Source organism: Schistocerca nitens, chromosome 4 (assembly GCF_023898315.1).
Source record: "Schistocerca nitens isolate TAMUIC-IGC-003100 chromosome 4, iqSchNite1.1, whole genome shotgun sequence".
In the NCBI taxonomy this organism is placed as follows: Eukaryota; Metazoa; Arthropoda; class Insecta; order Orthoptera; family Acrididae; genus Schistocerca; species Schistocerca nitens.
This window is the reverse complement of record NC_064617.1, coordinates 134,438,830-134,457,222: the sequence shown is the minus strand read 5'-3', so window position 1 is coordinate 134,457,222 and position 18,393 is coordinate 134,438,830. Positions and strand designations below refer to the sequence as shown.

Sequence of the window (18,393 nt, the reverse complement as noted above, 5' to 3'; positions counted from 1 at the left end):
CTGGTACACTGATTGTTTTTCTAAGATGTCGTGTAACCAATGTGAACTGTCTGCCACCAGTGGTGGAAGGCAAATTGACATGCCAGCTATTAAAGTTGGCCAGTACATACATTGAGGAGGCAAAGTGTTCAGTACTGCTGATATATGCACATAAAAGTGATTGACATTATCCTAGCTTTTTGAACTGTTAAAGTGGGGAAGGTTGAAAAGGAAAGGCAGGTCATTCAGACCCTAGGATGAGATGGACACATCTGTAGTGCAGAGAAGCGAGGAAGACTTTTTATGTATGGTCATTGGCAATAGTAAACATCCTCCTCCCTTCCCCTCTGCTCCAAAGGTTAGTTGCAGTTATCAATCCTGTCAGGCCTTTACAAATGTCTGCTTGTGTCTGTGTATGTGCGGATGGATATGTGTGCAAGTGTATACCTGTCCTTTTTTCCCCCTAAGGTAAGTCTTTCCGCTCCCGGGATTGGAATGACTCCTTACCCTCTCCCTTAAAACCCACATCCTTTCGTCTTTCCCTCTCCTTCCCTCTTTCCTGATGAGGCAACAGTTTGTTGCGAAAGCTTGAATTTCGTGTGTATGTTTGTGTGTCTATCGACCTGCCAGCACTTTCGTTCGGTAAGTCACATCATCTGTGTTTTTAGATATATTTTTCCCACGTGAAATGTTTCCCCATTATATTCTGTCATATTTTTTAGTTTTCTTGATGTAATTTTTCTTCAGTAAAATTAACATGTCAGTTACTTGTGGTAGTGAGATGTCAGAAAAACAAAAAATATGTTGAACAGTTATCAACATGCAGTTTATCAGAATAAAAATAATTAAGACATTAAAAATCAGAAGAGCAAAACAGAGAATTGAGAAAATTACTCAAAAGATAATACATAAGGCAAACATAACCCAGAATTGCACACATACCTTAAAACACTTATTTGGCAGTACTGTGTAATTAATTTTGGTATAATTTGTTACTAGATGATGTAGAATTTCTTTATTTAAAACAATCCCAAAATTTTAATTTGGTGATATTTATTTATTTTTTCTTTACCTCCCTCTCTCAATGACTTCATCTGTTTGATTTGTTTCCACTCTGCTCCCATAATATTTGAAGCTGTCAACTATGTTCAACAATTTTTCTTCAAGCATGAATCCTGGCCATTATCATGAATTCACTTTTCTTCACATTAGATTTCATACTACAGATGTGCTCAAATTATTAGACTAAAGACCTTTTTTCCAAAACTTAAGATTTATTACACATTTACATCCACATACATATTTTTTTGTACATTCAATGCCTTGTATGCATCCCTCTGTTCTCAATCAACATTTTTATCCTGTTTGGCATAGTTTTTCTTAACTTTCCACATGACATTTTAATATCATTGTTATGGTACCAGATTTCCTCTAGTTTCTCCACGAGATCTTGTTTGCTGGTTTTGTAAATTTCCTTATACTATGTTTCACGATATCCCATAAATTTTCAATTGGGTTCATATCAGAGCTACTCCCTGGCCAGAGCAACACTTTCAGTTGCTTTTCTTCCAAGTACTTGGAAACACTTTTGGCTTTGTGGCAAGGTGCCCCATTATGCATAAAAATGGCAGCTTTATTAGGAAACCACTCATTTATTTGTGGGAAAAGTTCCTTTTCAAGGATTTCTTCATATTGTTCTTGCCTCAGTCTCTTCAACAATGTGTAATCTGTCAGGACCTTTCTCGGACATCACACTCCAGACCATAACAGAAGTTGGATGCTTCACTCATTGCTACACGTGCGCGCGCGCGCGCGCACACACACACACAGACACACACACACACACACACACACACACACACACACAGCTTTGAACTGTTTTCCAGGTCTATGACAAACATACTGGCTGCTTTTTTTCCATCACAGTGAATACAGATTCATCACTGAAACATACCTGAAGCATATGTACAAAATTGCAAGTTAGAAAAGTGAATAGTAGCATAGGAGATCTCAACAGTCCCAAAATTCAAATGTGCAATTCTTCAGTATCAATAAAACATCACAAGTTTAAGCAAAAACTCCTAACTTTAGAGATCAGATCCACTTAATTTACCATATCATTGCACATACCTTAGCCCAGTCCTCACTTGTCCACTCCTGAAGTTGTTTATCCCACTGCAATCTTTTGATTTTCACGGCAGGTGTGATTTTCTGTTTTTACCTTGGTCGACATGCCTTTAAACCACATTCGAACAGCCTCCTCCTCACTGTCGCAGGTGAAACTTCAACATCCAAACCTTTCAGCTGATGGCTTGTCTCTGTAGAAGTACATTCACGGTTCATTGTTGCCATGTTTGTAAGTCTTCTCATTGTTCTAGGACTGATGTTATGTCCACATTTTCCTTTCATGTTTGGCTTGTATTCACCACCTTTCTGCACTGAAAGTTTGATTCTGCTGACAGTTTTGTGTGATATTCCCATTCTGTAAGCAATTTCTTTGTGTATAAAATTTTCAACAAGCTTTTAACGTGTAATTATTTTGTCTTGAGTGTTTGTACTTTATCCTTTTGTGCTATTGCTTGTTTTTTACACATGTACTATTTACGCATTGTTTTGTTTTATACATTTCGTTTACATATTATTGTACTTATATAAAATATTGTTGCTGTATTGTCATACACAAAATAAAAATAAAATAAATAAATTCAGCAAGAAGTGCTACCACAGCCGAAACTTTCTGTGGTGAAACATCTTTTGTCTTCCCCATAACCTCACTTTCTTTGGAAACTCCACGATTTATTCCTATAGCTAAAAAGGTGCAAGTTCACAAGCTATATAATGTCTCGTTAATGTAGCAAGAAGTTGATAGAATAAATAACAAGCTGAAGTACACCACAGAAACATTAAACATTACTGTAAACACAGTTTCAAAGCTTGTACACAGACAACTAATTTCCTCTTGTGCTAGGATGCTTGCAACATGACACATTTCCACTATAATAATTCCATCATATAATATGTATTCTTTTTATTTTTAGGTCTACTGGAGCAGTTGTTTTCTGGCAATGGGTTAACCAGTCTTTCAATGCATTGGTTAATTACACAAATCGAAGTGGTGATTCTCCAGTGACAAACACGTAAGATTTAGAACATATTTTTATTTATTTAATTGTAGACTAATTAATTGCATCACTGATTTCCACAGTACTTCTCTGAAATTAGCACTGTGATGAATGTTATCTGTTTATAATTCACTGCCTGACAAAAAAATTGAAACGTGGGAGAAGGAATCTGTGCACTGTGCATAATGGCAGGTTGTGCACTCGAGAGTAAGTGTTAGCAATCTTACTGTCAACATTGTAGTAGTATTTTCCACAGAACTGAGTTAGCAGATGGAATTGAATAAGTTTGAATAGGGAATTTTATAGGGACACAGAAGTTTGGACTTTCCACAAGAGAGATTTCACTTGTCATATGTCCCCACACCCACTGTTAGTGACATTATTGTGAACCGAAAATAGTGGGCAACACACACTGTTGTCTGTCTTATGAGCTTAAGAAAGAAATCAATTTTTGGGAATCAGTAAACTCTGAAGCATAGTACCAAACCCAACATGCTTCTCGACTATCGTAGCCGACTTCTCCTCTGTCGTGGCCAGACAGAATAGTCCTGAGTGATTAGTTTGTTTGACTGATTGACTGATTCATTCATTCTTTCTTTATTGGTATTTAGTCTCTTGATCATACCACTATCTGCAAAATACACACTTATCATAATAAATTTGTGCAGTTTAGAACAATAAAAGTTCCTAAGTGTAACTACCACATTTCTGTAGGCTTTTGCCTATAAATATGCTGCAGAGTTTCATATACACGATACAATGAAACCTATTTATATTTCTACTATTTGTTGCTTTTGTGGTCCTATGGTGCAATTTTGTTATCTGTAGTCTAATCTGCAGAATCTGTAGGTCTACAACAAAAAATGAGAAAGGAAGTTATATCTTCCTTCTCAGATGATAAAGCAAAAAAATAGTGTGTAATTCTTTCAGAAAAAGAAGTAAAAAGGGAATAATTTGCTGCTCAGCATTGAAAATGAAGTACAAAATTTTGTATAGAAGTGATATATGTAATTTCTGTGCTTTGTAGCAAACAATTTATTTAAACAGTTATTAATCTTGGGATTTTTGCTGTTTAGTGGTAGTATCTAATTTACTAGGGAGTGCATGAACATATTAGAGAAATGATCTCTGACCATCATCTTTTATCTTTTGAAATCTTTATGTTCATACATGCAGTGGGAAAGAGAGAAAGTAAAGATGTGCTGCAACATTTGATAATTTTACCTTTGAAGGGAACAAATATATGTAAACAGCACAGATATGTTTTTCATTAAATACCATATTGTTTTTTATAGCAGTGTTCCACTTGTTTACAAAACTAACATTGACTTTTTTCTGAAAAAATTAATGTTCAAATGTGGTTATTGGAGTTGTCACTTTTACTGATTAAATGAAATTGTTAAATATATCACATATTACCTCTAGACATGCTAGTTAATCTATCACCAACTGTTTTTATTGACAATTTTCAATTTTTATTTATCTTTTTATGTAATTAGCTTTGTGTGTGGTGTTATATGCTTTGAATCATGACTAAAGTATTTTCACCATGTTTATGTTTAATGTAAATACTTACCTATCATTAAATAACAACTTTTTGAGACACTCTAGTATGACAAGGCATGTTACTGTGCTCCGTAATTTTCATATTTTGTTTGTTAGATTTAGTTGGAGGGTTTGTATCATTCAAATAATTTTCACTATTTGGTTTGCTATTAAAAACAGAAAAATTCATATTGTGTTTAAGTTATACTGACCTTAAATTTTCCGGATGAGGGGTTTTTTACATTCTGCAGTTCATCCACTAAATTCTCCTCCTTTATAGCATCCCTAACAATACCCACAGCATTAACATCATATGTCTTAGGAATAGCCTTTTCTTAACGTATGTTGTCAATACTCACATGTTCTTTTGGTGGAAGAACTGTGTACTTATTCTTTTTCTTAGTCACTGTGTCTTTCCTTACACTTTGTGTCATCTTGTGGAGTGACTTTGCTTTCTTACTTCTTGTGCAGTTGTTTGTAGAAGCATAGTGCCCTGCATGTTTAATGTTGTACAAGGCAGTGAAAGCATTAGACATTGATTTTTGTGCATCTTTCCCATAATATAATTAGAGCTCGGCTGTCATTGTCACCACTATCTGAGTCTTGTAGCTAGATCAGCTGAGGACAGAAATGAAAGCCTTGAGCTTCGTTCCCAGCACCTTCCTGGATGTTTTTGTCAGGGAGGTCTGGAATGGGTTCCGCTCAGCCACTGGGATCAACAAAGGAGCTTGACTAAAGCAGCAGCAGCAGCATCATTGCCATTTGCGTTACTGAAGTTGAAAGACTCAGAACGTTTTGACACTTTAATAGTGACTAAAAAACCATTTGATGACACAAGGTGAAAAGGCCTCAGCTGATATCCAGTTTTTAGGTAAGAAAAATGATTTGGTTAACTCTTTCATACAATTTTAACAAAAATTTATTTGCTTCCAATGTTTTTTTTTATTTTTAAGCTTGTTTGATGCATCAGGTCACTAATAACATGGCTCTCAAATTATGCCTTTAATATCCTAATCTCTCTCCTGAGATGGCTCTTTTAAGAAATCTGCAGTTTTAAAAGAAAGCAGAAAATAGAGGGTTTTGTGTATTTTAAATAGGTTCCAGAGCCACACAAAGGACCAAAATATGTGCATCTTCTAGAGTGGGCCAAAACTACATACCGGTTCTTGCTGCTCTCCTTCAAAATAAATAACTAAATGTAGAAGATTTCTTAATTTGTTCAAAAGACCACCTGTCCTGAAGCAAAAGCTCTTCATTTGAAGTTCTCATTCTTTTAGACCAACACCGAGCTAGTGAGATGAAAAGTAAATCAAATGAATGAGCTGTATTTGAAGATAGCTTTAAATGGAAATGGAAATGTAGTACTCAGTGTTCAATATTCTGTAAGCCCTTGATACAGAGTGCCATGCAAGTTTTTTTGACCACTGTATATCTGTTGGACAAAAAGTGTGATAGTGTAAGAATATTTTTAAAAAAATGTTCACCATTGGTGAAATATGTAAAAAAACAAGAATACTACTATTACTATTACTACTACTATTACTCGTGAAACATCAATGATGCCAGACTGCACATCTCCACCCACACTTCAGTGAATTCCCTGGTACCAGCTGTACACACAATGAACAATATGCTATGCTGTTTCATTTCTGCTTGCACAATGTGCAACCTATTATGACACTCTAATCATTTATATTTAACAGCAGTAATTTTTTATCAATCGTAAAAGTCTAGTGGAAATAAAATAGTTTGTTCCCATTTATTGCTACGCAAAATAGTAGTGGATTTTTGGAGTTCAGCAGCACTGTTAGCTAAAGTTTTCACAAAATACTACTCTTGCAATTCTTACTCATTGTTGAAATGGAATATTACCATTTAAGATACTACTACATTTCTTAATGCTGTCATGTTTGTAAGTTTGGCTGTATTCTCAAATAATTAGTGTTTACTTTATGCTTCTGATAACCTATCTAAAAGTAATCATGCAAACACTTTGACTTAACCAGAAGTGGAAACAACAGCAGTGAATAAAAAGACAATAAGCCATTCAGATTAAGACACCTACTGGATTGGAAAATGGTGAATAGACATAGTTATGAGTCAGATCTAGCAGGATGAAGAAACACTCAATGACAGGAAAGAGTTCAACATTGCTCTAAAATTTAAGAAAGGCAGTTGTGGGTAATGTGAGTGTATCGTGTAAAAAAAGATAGTGTCAGTCTTAGACCTACAACTATAGTAATTATTTAGCTGCAAAACTGGAAGAAGAGCAGTGGAATTCGACACTAAACAGGTGAACTGTGGATTCACAGATTTATGAAGAACATTCTATTCAAAAAAGTTGTGAAAAGAAAAGATAGTGATCACCATACTCTTAGTAAACAGGAAAAAAGCTTGGACAAGCAACCCTCTGTGAGAATGTTTAACTTGTAAGTAGTTACCAGCCTATGTACTAAATAATATAACTTAATAGAGAAACGAAGTTGTACATATACATGGAATACACTATAATTGCCTCAAAATTGAAAGTGAACTCTAAAGAAGAAACATTCCACCACTAAAAGCAGTTTCTTTGTTTGTTTTTAATTCTATTTAAGCAGAAAAGTAAATTATCTGAAGATCATAAGTCACATAATGGCTCTTGTGATACTGAAATTGCTGCTTGCAACAAAAATCTATATAGAAAGTAGTTGTGAATGTGGTGTCATATTATTTGTGGAATCTGAGCTTACTGGGCCATTGAAGTAATCCAGGTTGATGCATACCGTGAAGCTGTTGGCAGAAGTCCCATAATGAAAGAGCATGAAGCAGAGTGAAGCAAGCCTTTAACAACATGCCATATTGATCGGGTACGGAGCTGTAACGTCGTATTAAAGTTTGTTTAAGGCAATGTTATCAAATCTTGTTAACCCTTGTTGTTTTACAATTTAAGTGCAGCAACTGCCTCACAAATTCTGCAATAGCTGAGGGCAGTGTCATCATCAATGATCCAGAAACCCATTCAATGGGGATTAACTAAAACTTTTGAATATGTTGCTTTCAGGTTGAACTTGCCGTGTATCTTATCCAACAGTATATGTGTTTTGAGACACAAATGGTGTCTCAATATGTCCTTGGATGTGTTATATTTCACATTACAACACAGTGATGGTTACCCATGAGATTCTCCTATGTCATTTTTTAACCGTTCTGTGACTTACGCCAGCAGGGACCCTACCAAAATAGCACTTAGCTGTCAGAAGTAGCTATGGCTCATTTTGCTCTGTACAGCACTGCACATTTGCCAAACCTGTTGAAAGAACATCATCTGTGGGACTGATAGGAGTTGTATACACATTACACATTAGCAGCCCGTTGCACGGACTACTTGCACTGTTGTAGTGAGAGTAGAATAATACAGCTTAGTAGCAATATAGCACCCAATAACGCAGGTTTGGACTACTTTTTCCATTTTTAAAGTCTCTCAGTGCAAGTTTGTTTGTTTGTGAGACAGTCACTCTTTGCACCCAGTTAGGTGTTAATATTGATATGGATGAAGAAACAAAATGAAGTGCAGAGCAAACTATACCTATGACAAACTGAATTTCAGAGAATGTGACTGATTACCTTTCTAGAAAGGACAATTTGCTGGATAATGAATACAAATAAAAAAATATCGACTTGGATAACTGAAAAGTCAGACATAAAGACTGTGAGCAACTTAAAGTATTTATGACTGTTGTCTCTTTGGACAGCATTGTAAACCAGGCGGCAATGCCATTAGAATGTCATAGAATGTCATGTATTGTGTAAATTATATGAATAGCACTAAAGCTAAAAAGGAGCCTACCTTAACAGCTTAAATTGGGACATCATTATAAGAGTAGAATACCTTTGAAAGGAAGCTTGAAAGAAGATTTTGAAAGAATGGCAACTGCAAAAGATAGCCTTTGTGATGGTTGGGAGAAAAATATTTCCTTGTACATTAGAAAGAGGTGCATCATTGTAAACACTATAATGAACAGGGAACATTGCTTTGATAGAATTTCATTTACAACATAAAGCTTGTTGGGACAATGAAATGAGTATGATCGTGTAACATTTTAGAATTAGCTCTTACAAAAGTTATCAGCCTCACTATCACCAAAATTACTAATTATTGTTACTTCAAATTGATATTAAGATCCAATCCAAACTTTATTAATAAACATTTTTGAACAGTGATCAAAAAATTTTTTAAATTTTTCTTTCAAAAAGTCTTCATCACACCAAGTATGCTTCAAGGACATAGGTGACCGGTTTCAGTCATATCACATGACCATCATCAGACCCATAGCAACCTTCGAAGATGGTAGATGGAGCACTCTTCTCAGCTGCTGTGATGTCAACTGGTCTTGACATCACAGCAGCTGAGAAGAGTGCTCCACCTACCATCTTCGAAGGTTGCCATGGGTCTGATGATGGTCATGTGATATGACTGAAACCTGTCACCTATGTCCTTGAAGCATACGTGGTGTGATGAAGACTGAAATCCCATCAAAACTGCTTTTTAAAATTAATTTTTATTGTCTTTAAATTTATTTAGGTAGTGGTAAAATAGAAGATAACAGGAAATGGCAACAAAAGTAGAAAGGAGGCTGAAGGGAGGAGGAGATAGGGAAGTAGTAGAAATATGCATGTAAAAGAATATCTAAGGAGGCACACATTACAGCAACAGGGTACATAAGCAGAACCAAGGAAACTGGAAGTGCTTGGAAAATGACTAATTCAGAAGGAATAAAAAGTCATTAACAAGATAAAAAAATGGAGGACAGTTCGTCAAATTAAACCACCACACTGTGGAAGTGGTACTGAAAATTGAGACTACTGAAGTATACCTGAGCAGGTGCTGGGCAAAGATTCAGTAATGTTATCAACAAAATTGGATGAGAATGTGTACTCAGTAAGAAAATATTTTAAAAGCAATACATTGGCAAAAGAGAGTATTGTTAGAAATATTTGGCTAACATTTGGCATCCCTGAACACCGCATTATTGTACTAGATGCAAGCATTCATGTGCATTATTGAAATTTTTATGGTAATTCCTCTCTTTTCAAGTTTCATATATACAAACCCACTCTGATCCTTTTTTAAAATTTCATTTCACCTTTTTCCTGTAAGTCTCAATTTCTGCACTATTCTCTCTACCTGATTCCAGTCCTTTACTACCTCCCCCCACCCCCTTGCCCCATTTCTTTATTTTCTTTTAAAGTGTACTTGTTGAATCAAAATAGTGATAAATCCTTGGGTCAATCCACATGAAATCAACCAGTGGTCTGGTTCTTGCTGTCTCAGATTTTGATAATTTTTGTACATTATAATAACAATAGTGTGCATGAAAAATCCTAAATTAAATTTTTTTGGACATTTCAATTTTTAGCTGTTAATTTTTTTTAACTTCCAAAATTGTGCAATTTCTGTGACATTTTGAAACGTTAAAATCACCTTATCTTAAACTATTTGACTTACAGACCTAAAATTTGTACCATTTTATACAGTTTAAAAGTACATGTTGATTAAAAGTATTGATAAGTGCTAAATTTTCTCAAATGAAATTAATTTTAATTTTAGAAATTTCAAAATTGTATTTCTTTTTTGTTTGTTTGTTTGAAAAAAAGTGTTGTTCATACCTTTTTTGGTTAACATCTGTGCCAAGTTTCATGATAGTGTTCCAGTGGGAACATACTAAAAGAAATTTTATTCTACTGGTAAGCACAGCACCTTGTGCACAGTCCATTGGGCTTTGGACTTGTTACTAAGATGCAATATGTCTAAAACCAAATAATGCTGCCAAATCATAATTTTTTTATTTAGTGCCAATCAATTTATTACATTATTAGAATCATAGAATTAATTTAAAACATGGAAAATCCAGGATGAAATATGACAATATTATGAAAAGGATTGTTGCTACTCACCATATAGCAGAAATGCTGATTCACAAATAGGCACAAAACAGCGCACGCGCGCGCGCACACGCGCGCGCGCACACGCGCGCGCGCACACACCTCTTACATGACCAGTCTCTGACTTTGAGTCTTTTGGCTTTCCCGTGTTAACTGTGAATATATTTTAACACACACCAAATAACTTGTACTCAAAAAAGACTAGCAATATTGATCAATATTTATGTATCTGTAAAATGAAGATATAATTAAGTAAATTATTTGTAAACAATGATGCAGCTGTTAAGTAATAACAGTATTGTTATCTGAGTGCCTTGCAAAGAGGAATTTTTTACTTATCTTCATCAACAAAGGTGTTACGGTGGTCCACTGACAATCTTATTAGTGTCTAAATTATGTGTTGCACATTTCTTTCAAATGGTATAACTAACTTTCCCCAAGCAGTAATGACAAAATATTCTTTTTCTATATAATGTTAGGCTTTTTGAGCTCTTTATCTGACAGTGTGTATTTTCTTCCAGTGGTAGTTGAAGGATTTAATTTACAAAGTTTGAATTTTTTGTAGTACAGTCAATTAACCTGGTCTTGGTTATGAAAAAGAAAGAGCTGGTCCACAGTGATATGTAAATAAAAGGAATATGTCTCCTTTTTCATCCCTGGATAGCATAGAAGCCATCCAACATTTGTTTTCATAGACAGGAGCAACAAGTCCTGCAATCTCTTCAACAGCACACAACATCTGGACTCACCTGAATATCAAAATTCTTAAAATCAGAAACAGTTTTTCCTTTGCCATTGACTTTATTCATAAGAATAAATGCATGATGCTTCTGTTTCCCCGACTGTTGTGGCTTTATAAAATCTTTTTATAGCATTCCATTTTTACGCTGCAGGATCATTATTTGTCTCATAGAAGTGACTAATGGCATATACGCTTTACCCCCTCAAACAACTGAATGATGTTGCAGTTTGATCTTATTGTGCTTCCAGAACTGGTTAATATGAGTGTTACGAAAACCACTTTGACTATTATTTTATGTGCATCTATGAAGCCAGTGTTGTTAGTCTATGTAAACATCCTCAGGGGACAAAGTGACACAAATGTGTCTGTGTCATGATTGGAAATGCTTAATTTTCCTGTAAAACATTGACCTGCTCATGTCAGAATATGACAAGTACAATATTCCACTTTGTGTGCTGCGCTGTCATATTCCAACATGTGCCTTTTGCCATTTTATTGGATGATTAAGCATTTAAAGTCATGACACTGAGGTGCATGTGCACACTCTTGGTCTTGTAGATATGAGCTTCAACTGCTGTAAATTAATAGTTTTATAAAATGGAAAATGCATATTATCCCTTACATTACTTATGTACTTATGTTAATTATTATATGACATAGTCTAATATAGTTTTTAAATGATACAGTAAAGTGTGCTTAATTAATATTCAAGAACTTCATTTTACCAATAGTTTAATGAACCAGCTTGCAAACTAAGTGCAGTTGATACAGTCAGCTATACAAATGCAGTAAAATAAAATCTATTTCCATATGTTCCCTTTGGAATACAATCAGCACACACATTAATTAATAGTGTATGACAAACACTTTTTTTCCAAACAAAAAAGATGCAGATTTTGAAACTTTCCAAATTTAAAAAATTTTGGTTTGGTAAAATTTAGCATTTTAATGTTTTTTGTAATTTGAGATGTGGCTATTTTTAAGGTTTTAAAATATGGCAAAAATCATCCAATTTCAGGAACTTTAAAAATTAATTATTGAAAAACAAACTGTCCAAACAGTTTTTAATAAAATGACAAAAAATTACAAAATTCTAAATCATCAAGGTTCAAGTTTAATTTTTTATTGGTTGATATCATGTGGAACATCATGTTAGTTAAAACAGTGTAGAACTCATAGATACTCATATTTAATATGCTGTACCACCTGTTATTACAGTGCATAATTGTAGTTAATATTTAGTTTGCCAGAGAACCATAGTTCTGTAGCTGCAGGTCGATAAAATCAAATAGTGTTGTTTCTTTGCTGCTAAACAAAATCTGTGCAGCTTATCACTTATAGTTAACTACTTCTGCTTATAATTAATTCAATGCTTCTGTTGCTATTGCATTGCAATAGCAAACTAATCTGCTTTGTGGAATTGATTGACTGTCTTCATTAGATGTTAGATTACAGTTATAGAGCTCTGATTCTTAATGCTAATAGATCGTCTGAGATTAACTGAGTTAATGTTTAAAGATAGTTCTTAACAAGAAGTAGCATCCTAAGAAATCCACCATATATATATTCTCAAGAAAACCAAAACAGTCTGTGGGAGAGAGAGAATTTTCACAACTATTTTGTTGTATTTGCTGTATGTAGTAATCAACTATTCCAGTTTAAAGAAAATGTGTTTTTTTATCATAATACTGTATCATATTGCTTAATGAGCGGAAGGAGGGCTAGGAAATTGTATTAACTGTATTAGAAGTATTGACAAAATATACGCTAAGAGCCGCATGTTTCACTTAATATCCTCTCTGAGGTTCGCCTTCTTTTTAATAATCAGTTAAATTTCTCAGGTACTGAGAAAAATGACCAATTTTTCATTGATGTACTTGAACACATCTGTTTCTCAAAAACAGATCTTTTTTTACCCAATGACTGCATTGCTATTTGAAGTCATGTTACTTTTATTCAGTTCCACCAGAAAACTTCAGTTTTCCAATATATAGTCTTTATTTTCTAAATATTATATATAATTGAAAAAAGGATAAGAACCAAAATGAGGAAATGTTTTCATTCTGAAAGTATCAGTGAATGATTAGCTGTAAAGTGAAATAAAATGATCTGTGAGAATATTGTGACCACTCATCCACAGGAGGGCTGCATGTACTCCTGTTGTGCTGGGAACAGATAAAAACTGTCCAGACTGGGAAAAACTAGTGTGTTGAACAACTCTGAGAAAGGGCACTCAGTGGTGAGATGCACTCTGCAGGTGTCATACTGTGGACTGTGGAAGTATTTCTAAACTTGACATTCACTGCTCATTATTGCAGGTTGGTGTTCTGCAGTGTAAGGCATGAAGTGCGCAGTTGTCAACTGAATGGAATCATTAGTTGAAACTGATACAGTTATGGGAGAATTATCGGACCATGGAACAATTAGAAATAGTTTAGAAATAGTTGTATGTTTAATAAATAGCTTCCTGTTAAATCATGGCAATACTAATTTCAAAAAATGCCATTTTCTACAGCAATTTAACCTTGGTGGGCACATTGTGTGGTGTATGAAGACTGGGGGGTGTTAGTATTACGCCATGAAGGACAAAACCTCCAACTTTCTCATTGCTTTCTGTAAGAAGTCACAAGCTACTGTAGAGTACACTAATAAGAGGACAAATAAAAAATGCTATAATTCCACTTGAATCACTGCAACAGTGCAGACGTTTGGCGGGCCAAGTGCGGTGTTGCATTATAGTGCAATAAAATCAGACCGGCACTCCAGTTTCACTGTTGCTTTTCTTTAATTGCCATATGCAATCAGTGTAACATTTGCCGTACAGTACAGAGATGATTGTTGTGCCATTCAGCATAAATTCGTTGTGCGTCACTCTCCATGTCAAAGAACACTGTCACCATCATCTTTCCTGCTTAAGGTTGGACATTGGCCTTTCTTTGATGTGTTGACGTTGTTTGCACCCATTCCATCAATGTTCTTATTGTTTCGGGCATGAAGTGGCAGACCCACATTTCGTCCCCTGTAATGATTCACAGTAGAAAAATGTTGCCCTTCTTGGAATACCGTCCCACAAATGCCAGTGATGATTGGAAACATTGTCCCTTGTGAACATCGGTGAGCAGCCGTGGGGCCCATCTAGCACACAGTTTGATATCCAAGGTGCAGGTGAACAATGGAGAACACACTGCCATACAAAACGTTCACTTGCTGGCAATTTCCTGATGTGTTACGCACTGATCCTATCTAATGATCACATCCACCTGGTCAGCATTTGCAACGGTACGGGACATTGCGGGCCTGCCTTCGTAAGATTTGTCAGTGAGATCCGTGGGTCTGGCATCAAATTGCTTATCCCACATTGCAATACCTGGGTGAGTGATTGTATGCTCACCTTATACAGTAGTGATTTTGTGGTGAATGTCAATGCAACTGAGCCATTTAGCCCATGGAAATCTGATAATTGCACACTCCTCCAATTTGGAGTGAACATTCAGTTGATGTGCCATTGAGCCTAGCCCACTCAGCACACACAACTTGATGGGATATCACACCACCCATGCTATAGGACACGTCAACAGTTACTAAGCATGTTACATATTGGCCATGGTCACAACACAGTGTGCTCATGCGAAAAACCAGTGTAACTTACTTTTTGATTCCTGCACCTGTTATTGTCAACTACTGCATCCCATCTTGGTTAATGTCTTCTCCATGTCATTTTCTAGCAGCTCACTTGCCCTGCCACAAAACCAGAATTACATGCTGCAGTTTGATGAACATAATTATTCTGATAAATATGCACAGCTCCTAATTTTGTGGGCATCAACTATGTTGGATATATCTGGAGAGTGACAGGTAGCTGACTTAGATCTCCTGAATCATGTCAGTGTAATCTACAATAATTACATACCTTGTGCTGTTTTCTGATGCCTAAAATCCATACCAAGATAAGTTGTAGCAGTTTTGCCTGACATAAGTGGAAGACAAAGCTTTTTAGGTGACTGATCATAGTGTCCAGGCTGATGACTATATATCTGCTTGGAAAGGAAAATTATCACGAAGAAGTCAATTATTTTAATCACACCATAAAAACTGCACACTTGTGAATACTTATGTACAATAATACTGTTTTGGCAGTTTGTTTTGAATCACATTTTGCATCCCTGTTGCAATGTTCAGCTGTCAAAATATCATAGTAAAATTTCTTACACGGATACACTTTACATTGTTACATCACTTATGGTAAGGGCAATAACTGTTTTTGTCAGTTATTGTGAAGACAATACTGGGAATAAGTTACAGGGTGCCAACTGTACAGCTCCTTATTGACTTGCAGAGAGGTAAGCAACCTTTAGTTTTTAAAAGTCGAACTTCATGTCTTAAGTAATATAGTACTGCTATGCAGAAGTAATTAAATATGTATGTACTTGTCAAATGTGTAAGTGTTTCTTTTATTGGAAAACCTTAATTGTATATGTAGGAAACAGGTGCAAGAAAGTGTATTTGCTGAGAACGATATGTGTATGAATATGTGAACATACAAAACTTTGTTTCAGGCAGCTTGCAAGTTCATATGTTCTTGCAACAGGAGGTGCTCTAACAACTGCTCTGTCTCTTAATAGACTTGTAAAGGTAGGTGCCTGAATGTGTTGTGCCTCTGTTATCAATCATTGTCTGTAAATACTGTTCACAAGTTGTTTTTTCCATCCACAGTCGTTCCCACCTATCATAGGACGTTTTGTTCCCTTTGTAGCTGTTGCTGCGGCTAATTGTGTCAACATTCCTATGATGAGACTTCAGTAAGTTGTAGTAGTTATTTACTTAGATTTTATTATTTGTACATCTGCATGTTTTCCCAGTGTAATGAATGAGCTATTAAGTTTTGGGAGTGCAGCTAAAATACTGTTGTCAAAATTTAAAGACCCACCATTTGAAGCTCACTACAGAAAGAGTCTGTTGCCACCAACATACATTTTGCCTAAGGACCACAGAGATAAGTGAAATGACTGCTCCTACAATGGCATATAAACAGTTTTTTTCCTTTCCAAATGGAACAGGGAAGGAAATAACTAGTAGTGGTATAAAGTACCCTTTGCCATGCACTGTGTGAAGGCTTGTGGATTATGAATGTAGATGTATAATTCCATTTCATCCACTGATACTTTGACCATATATCTACTGACAATTTTCTTTGTGAGGTGACAGTTTGACACTAGAGCACTTGCAGACATCTTTCAAACCTATGTTACATAAGGTTACAGATATTAATAGCTGAGAGGTCTTTGGTAGGGGACCAAGAAGTTCAACCGATGCAGAGCACTGAAGTTGGACATTTCGACTTAGAAACTTCAATTCAAAAGACACTGTGACAACTTTCATAAATGAATTACTGTTGGTGCCTGAACAATGTAATGTAGTACCAAAAAGACCAGTTAAATACCAGAAATCATCATCATGTCACGTGTTATGGTGGTGGTTTAAGGCAGCTCTCCATGCTCGTCTATCCTTCCTAAGTCTCTCCATCTCAGAGTAACTGCTCCCACCCCATTGATGCCTCAGAATGATTCCTGACAAGTGATCATTTCTTTTAGTGAAGATATGCCATAAATAAACTGCCTGACAAAAAACGTGAAGCACCCAGAAGACATGGTCAGACGTAATTGTAACTTCGTACACATACTCATCATTAGTGGTTATGTGACAGGTAGAATGGCCATGAGTGCATTAGTGTCATTCATGTTTAGTGTTGTTACCTGGCCTGGTAGGGTATGTACAGGTCATAAACAGCATAAGATGTTGAGTGACTACTGTGGAGGACATAGAGATGCCACATAAACATGTGAGAAAAATGTGCAATATCCAGTTTTCTGGAAAATTTTGATGGCAGTGACTCAATTTAGGACTTCATGGGAACATAAGGGCAGGCATCTTTGCCATCAAGGTTCTGATAGACTATGTTGGACTGCGACAAGGGAGAATCAGCATATTGTGCACCAAGCGCATCCCTTCACAAGTGCATCTGCCAACTGAGAAGAAGTAAGTGGCTCCCTGCAACATCCTGTGTCAACCACTACCCATGGTCAGAGTCGCAGCAGCTGCACTATAGAATTACTACGCCACTGCTGTTAACACAACAACACAAACAGGTGCATTTTGAATGGTGGCATGACCGAGATGCATGGACAGCTGATGAATAGTATCACATTGTGTTCAGTGATGAATTGCAGTTCTCCACTGCTCTAGATGACCATTGTCAGGGAGTATGGATATCAGGAGAGGTCCAATTATTTCAGTGTTTTGGAGAGGCACAGTGGTGATACACCTGGCATTGTGGTGGTGGTGGTGGTGGTGGTGGTGGTGGTGGTGGTGGTGGTGGTGGTGGTGGTGGTGGTGAAGGGAACTCTGATAGTACAATGCTACATCACGGACAGCCTGCGTCCTCATATGTTGCATCTCATGTATTGTGGTGCCAATTTTCAAGAGGACAATGCTCATTCACACAGGACATATCTCTATGAACTGTTTGCATGATGTTGAGACACTCCAGTGGCCAGCAAGATCCACAGAACTACACTATGTGACCAAAAGTATCCAGACACTTCCAAAAACACATGTTTTTCATATTAGGTGCATTGTGCTGTCACATACTGCCAGGTACTCCATATCAGCGACCTCAGTAGTCATTAGACATCGTGAGAGAGCAGAATGGGGTGCTCCGTGGAACTCACAGGCTTCGAAAGCGGTCAGGTGATTGGGTGTCACTTGTGTCATACGTCTGTACATAATATTTCCACACTTCTAAACATCCATAGGTCCACTGTTTCTGATGTGATAATGAAGTGGAAATGAGGAGGAACATGTACGGCACAAAATCGTACAGGCCAACCTCGTCTGTTGACTGACACAGATCGCCGACAGTTGAAGAGGGTCATAATGTGTAATAGGCAGACATCTATACAGACCATCACACAGGAATTCCAAACTGCATCAGGATCCACTGCAAGTAATGTGACAGTCAGGTGGAAGGTGTGAGAACTTGGATTCCAGGGTTGAGCGGCTGCTCATAAGCCACACAATGCC

General features: G+C 36.3%; 1 protein-coding gene across 1 annotated transcript in view; it reads left to right on the top strand.

Annotated features, from left to right (window-relative positions):
• LOC126251321 (sideroflexin-1) overlaps positions 1-18,393 on the top strand; it is a 128,774-nt gene that overhangs the window by 48,053 nt on the left and 62,328 nt on the right. Inside the window, exons 4-6 of the mRNA XM_049951651.1 lie at positions 3,018-3,116; positions 15,870-15,945; positions 16,027-16,112. Of these exons, the coding sequence (XP_049807608.1) occupies positions 3,018-3,116; positions 15,870-15,945; positions 16,027-16,112 (261 nt within the window). The remainder of the gene's footprint in view (positions 1-3,017; positions 3,117-15,869; positions 15,946-16,026; positions 16,113-18,393) is intronic.